The sequence below is a fragment of the Berghia stephanieae genome, chromosome 5, assembly GCF_034508935.2.
Source record: "Berghia stephanieae isolate SIO BIC M18660-M18661 chromosome 5, UCSD_Bste_1.3, whole genome shotgun sequence".
NCBI lineage: Eukaryota > Metazoa > Mollusca > Gastropoda > Nudibranchia > Aeolidiidae > Berghia > Berghia stephanieae.
In genome coordinates this window covers 75,008,029-75,013,028 of record NC_088364.1, presented here as the reverse complement: position 1 = coordinate 75,013,028, position 5,000 = coordinate 75,008,029, and the positions used below count along the sequence as shown (strand labels likewise).

The 5,000-nt window shown below is 36.7% G+C and overlaps 1 protein-coding gene across 2 annotated transcripts in view; it reads left to right on the top strand.

Annotated features, from left to right (window-relative positions):
• LOC144973605 (prolyl 4-hydroxylase subunit alpha-1-like) overlaps positions 1 to 5,000 on the top strand; it is a 35,634-nt gene that overhangs the window by 235 nt on the left and 30,399 nt on the right. For both annotated transcript variants that reach the window (XM_078916253.1, XM_078916254.1), the window contains exon 2: positions 4,221 to 4,469. In XM_078916253.1, coding sequence (XP_078772379.1) covers positions 4,221 to 4,469 — 249 coding nt within the window. The remainder of the gene's footprint in view (positions 1 to 4,220; positions 4,470 to 5,000) is intronic.

Genomic DNA, 5,000 nt, shown 5'->3' with positions numbered 1-5,000 from the left:
GACAGTTAATAGGATTCAATAGCCTGATATCACGCCCGCTCAAGCAACGAGCAGCTTGGTTCTAAACAAAGAAAATCGATACTTTTTATTCTTCATGCTGGCTAGAACTTTTTTCACATATTATCATATGATCAGAATGTATAAAAGTCAAAACATGATAAAATTCATAATGTTTTTCTCCTCTGGATACACTTTTCTGCTCGTCAGAGAAGTTTTTCATTAGAGCGTCCGCTATTATTTCGATAGTTTAGAACCAGTTATTAAGTTAATATGCGTCATTACAAGGGAAGTGACATCACGGCTGTTAAATCCTATAGCTGCCATGTTGTGGTTCAGTTCCATACTCTATCGGACCGTGTTTATTCGTGATTTAAAGATTTGAATTATCCCTGTCTCAAAAATAGTTTATAGTTGATATTTTGTTGTGCAGTCCTATATCGTATCTGATTATATTTATTCCTGGTTTAAAGGTAAGATTCATTTCCGTCACAAAATAGTTGATACATAGTTGTATTTGCTCTGGAGCAGCCATTTACTATATCTGGCAGTGGAGTAATCCTTTACTCGATCTGGCAATGGAGCAGCCCTTTGCTCTATCTAACAATGGAGCAGCACTTTACTATATCTGGCAGTGGAGCAGCCCTTTACTCTATCTGGCAGTGGAGCAACCCTTTACTCTGTCTGGTAGTGGAGCAGCCCTTTACTCTATCTGGCATTGGAGCAGCCATTTACTCTATCTGGTAGTGGAGCATCCCTTTACTATATCTGGCAGTGGAGCAGCCCTTTACTATATCTGGCAGTGGAGCAGCCCTTTACTCTATCTGGCAGTGGAGCAGCCCTTTAGTCTATCTGGCAGTGGAGCAGCCCTTTACTATATCTGGTAGTGGAGCAGCCATTTACTCTATCTGGCAGTGGAGCAGCCCTTTACTCTATCTGGCAGTGGAGCAGCCCTTTAGTCTATCTGGCAGTGGAGCAGCCCTTTACTATATCTGGTAGTGGAGCAGCCATTTACTCTATCTGGCAGTGGAGCAGCCCTTTACTCTATCTGGCAGTGGAGCAGCCCTTTACTCTATCTGGCAGTGGAGCAGCCCTTTACTATATCTGGTAGCGGAGCAGCCCTTTACTATATCTGGCAGTGGAGCAGCCATTTACTCTATCTGGTAGTGGAGCAGCCCTTTACTCTATCTGGCAGTGGAGCAGCCCTTTACTATATCTGGTAGTGGAGCAGCCCTTTACTATATCTGGCAGTGGAGCAGCCATTTACTCTATCTGGCAGTGGAGCAGCCATTTACTCTATCTGGCAGAGGAGCAGCCCTTTAGTCTATCTGGCAGTGGAGCAGCCCTTTACTATATCTGGTAGTGGAGCAGCCCTTTACTATATCTACTGGCAGTGGAGCAGCCATTTACTCTCTCTGACAGTGGAACAGCCCTTGACTCTGTCAGGCAATATATGATCTTTTGATATTTGTTTTTAAGGGTTTTACGGCGCTTGCAACACATTTAGGTCATTTCAGATCGTGAAATATATTGACCGAAGAGTCAAAAGACACCGAATCGACGAGACTTTTCCTTGAGATCATTTATTATAACACCCTTTTTTGTAGTCTCTAATAGAAATTATCCAGTCACGCTAAAATGCACTAAAGACCGCGGGTGACGTAATTGTGTTTTAGGCTTTGAAAATTTTAATCGAAGGTCAAGGTGAGCGGTCATTTATATATATATATATATATATATATATATATATATATATATATATATATATATATTTAAAAAATGACGTCTGACCTTCTCCTTTTAAAATTATTCATTTGTTCTCTACAACGAACGAAATTTGTATTGAATTAGGATATCATAGCTTGTTAAGTCATTTAAATAATACAAACAAAGGGGAGTAATATGCAATGATGTGACGTTTAATCTTGTTTTGTTTTGTTTAGATTTTTGTTGTTTTTCTTTTGTTTTGTTTTTTGTTTATTTGTTGGTGACAATTTAACTAAGACTAAAATATATGTCTAATCTCGTCTTACTTACAAATTCTTTTTACTCTTCTAATATTAAAAAAAAATATTCACTGACTTTAACGATGCTCTTGTACAAATCTCTACAAATGGTCGGGCTTGCCTTCGGTTCGAAAATCGTGTAAGGTCGAAACCTGTATATTATTATAACATCCTTTTTGTAATCTTTTTGTAATCGAAGGTTACGAAATCTTCAATACTGGTCAAAAACTGAATTATAACACCCCGGTTGCACAATATCCCTTAACCCTCTCCTTACCACCTATTGGAAAATCGTCACATTTGTAACGATGCAACCGTCACTTTTTTCATCCAGATTTCATTTCTTTTTGCTATAGATATAAAAACTTGACATTCTGTAACAGAGCTCATGTTGTCTAACAATGTTATGTATAGAATATGCTTGTTGCTTTTCTGTTTGAGTAAGAAATGTCTGTTTTTGTGTTGGATGTGTGTGAAGTTTTGGGGAAAATTCTGAAAATGGCTGGTAAAGGAAAGGTTAATACCATAGTTAAAATCAGAAAATATAAAATAAGTTCGGAAGAGTAAATATAATATTCAAGTAAGTCGAGGTTAGAAGTGATTGAAAAAGGAGAGGCTTAGTATGGGAACAAAACTGTTTTGATCCCATACGAAGCCTCTCCATTTTCACTCTTTCGTTAGTATTTTCACGATCACCGTCTTAAGACAACCCCTACCGTTTTCTGTTATTTTTATAAGTGATTATAGTTTAATTTAAAGTGTCAACAACAACAACAACAACAACAACAACAACAACAACAAGAAAAAAAATCACATGTTGTGTATTACTCCCCTTTATTTTTTTTTATTACGGTAACAAAAATATTCCTGAAATCTGAATGAGAAAAACGTTGGCTGTCTCGTAACGAATGTGATGATTTTCCAATTATTAGAATGAAGATGATAAGGTCACTAAATGTGACCCTTCGCCTCAAAACGGTATTAAGTCGGGATTGTTAAGATGTTGAAAATTGAATTTATAGCCATAAATATCAGACTTGTGTTGAGTTTATTTATTTTTTTTTTTTGAGGAGAATGATACCATATTTTAGGGTGCTAAAGCCAACAAATTATATTTTTGACCAGTTTAACATTTAATTCGGCTTTTAAGCATATGGTTCGTTCCGACATAATACCGTTTGGAGACGATGAGTCACAAATTATTAACAAATGTGGATTTATCTATGGATAAAAAAGTGATTTATTTTGAAAGTCCACTCTTCACACGCAGAAATTTTTTTTTTTTTTTGTACAGGTACAAAGTAATGGATAGCTATTTTTGCAGACTTGTCTACTACTACGAAAAAATCCGTAAAAATACGAATTTTTGGCTCCAACAGCAAGAATAAATAGACATTTGTGACCCATCGTCTCCAAACGGTATTATGTCGGAACGAACCATATGCTTATAAGCCGAATTAAATGTTAAACTGGCCAAAAATATAAATTGTTGGCATTAGCACTTTAAAATATGGTATCTATTCTCCTCAATAAAACATATTATAAACTCAACACAAGTCTGGTATTTCTGACTATAAATTCAATTTTCAACATCTTAACAATCCCGACTTAATACCGTTTTGAGGCGAAGGTTTACATTTTCGATTCAATACAATGTTTTAAAAAGAAAACTTTGGTGCCATAAAGAATCTATTCAGGATTTTGAAGGCATTTTTAATACTGATAAGGGTAAAATAATGATTTGTATAGGTAATTGTAGTAACTTCTATTTCTTCCCTATGAAAACTACGAATTATTAACATTTCAAGTCGACAGGTCTGTATTTTATAAATGTCGTAATCTGATGGTTCTTGTGCGGCTATGTGGTCTTGTGGTATGACACTCGCTTTCGGATCGGAAGGTCCTGGGTTCGAGCCTCGCGCTCGGCTCATAGTTGAGTCCTTGGAAAAGGCTCTTTACTCACATTCTCTCACCGTACTCAGGTGTAAAATGAGTACCTGGCCGTAAACATCGTTGTCTTTGTCCGAAAAATTGTAATATCGCCTAACAGGCGTCATGTCCCGTCCTACGTGTTAAATGTTGCTGTTGACCAGGGACCCTTGTAAAGCGCTTTGAGCACATTTTAGTGGATATTGCGCTATATAAAAGCTCAATTTAAGGTCTGTATTTTATAAATGTCGAAATCTGATGGTTCTTGTAATGTGTTCTCATACGTAGAAAATTGGCGCCGAAGGTTAAAAGCTTTGTCAAGTCAAGAAGGTTTGTGTTTGAGACTCCAGGATTTTCCAAGATGATGCTTCAGTTGTCGTTCTTGTTTCTCGCCCTTCAATTTCTCGGTCGAATTGGAGCAGAACTCTTCACATCAACGGAACACTTGCAAAATACTTTATTTGTAGAGAGGGACATTGCAAACCTTTTAAAGGATTATGTAAAACAGGAGGAAGCGAGACTCGAGACGATTAAGAAGTGAGTATATAAGTGACCCATCGTCTCCAAACGGTATTATGTCGGAACGAACCAGATTCTTAAAAGCCGAATTAAATGTTAAACTGGTCAAAAATATGCATTGTTGGCATTAGCACCCTAAAATATGGTATCCATTCTCCTCAATAAAACATACAAACTCAACACAAGTCTGATATTTCTGGCTATAAATTCAATTTTCAACATCTTAACAATCCCGAATTTATACCGTTTTGAGGCGAATAGTCACATATTATGTTTTAAAGCCGAATAATTGACTCAAAAAATCGCGGAGTCTCAGGTTTGATATTTTTTGTTGTCAAGATGAGGGTCATTCAAATCGATGAATAATTGAAGGACGATTTTTCTGGCTAAGTTTTTAAATACGTATTTTTCCAGTTGAAATGACAAGAAATATGGGATGTTGTCATCTCGATGGACAATGTTAATTGTATTCAGTAGTCTGATGTCACACCAACCGGCAACGGCGGCCAGCTTGGTTCTAAACAAAGAAAATCATTACTTTTTATTCTT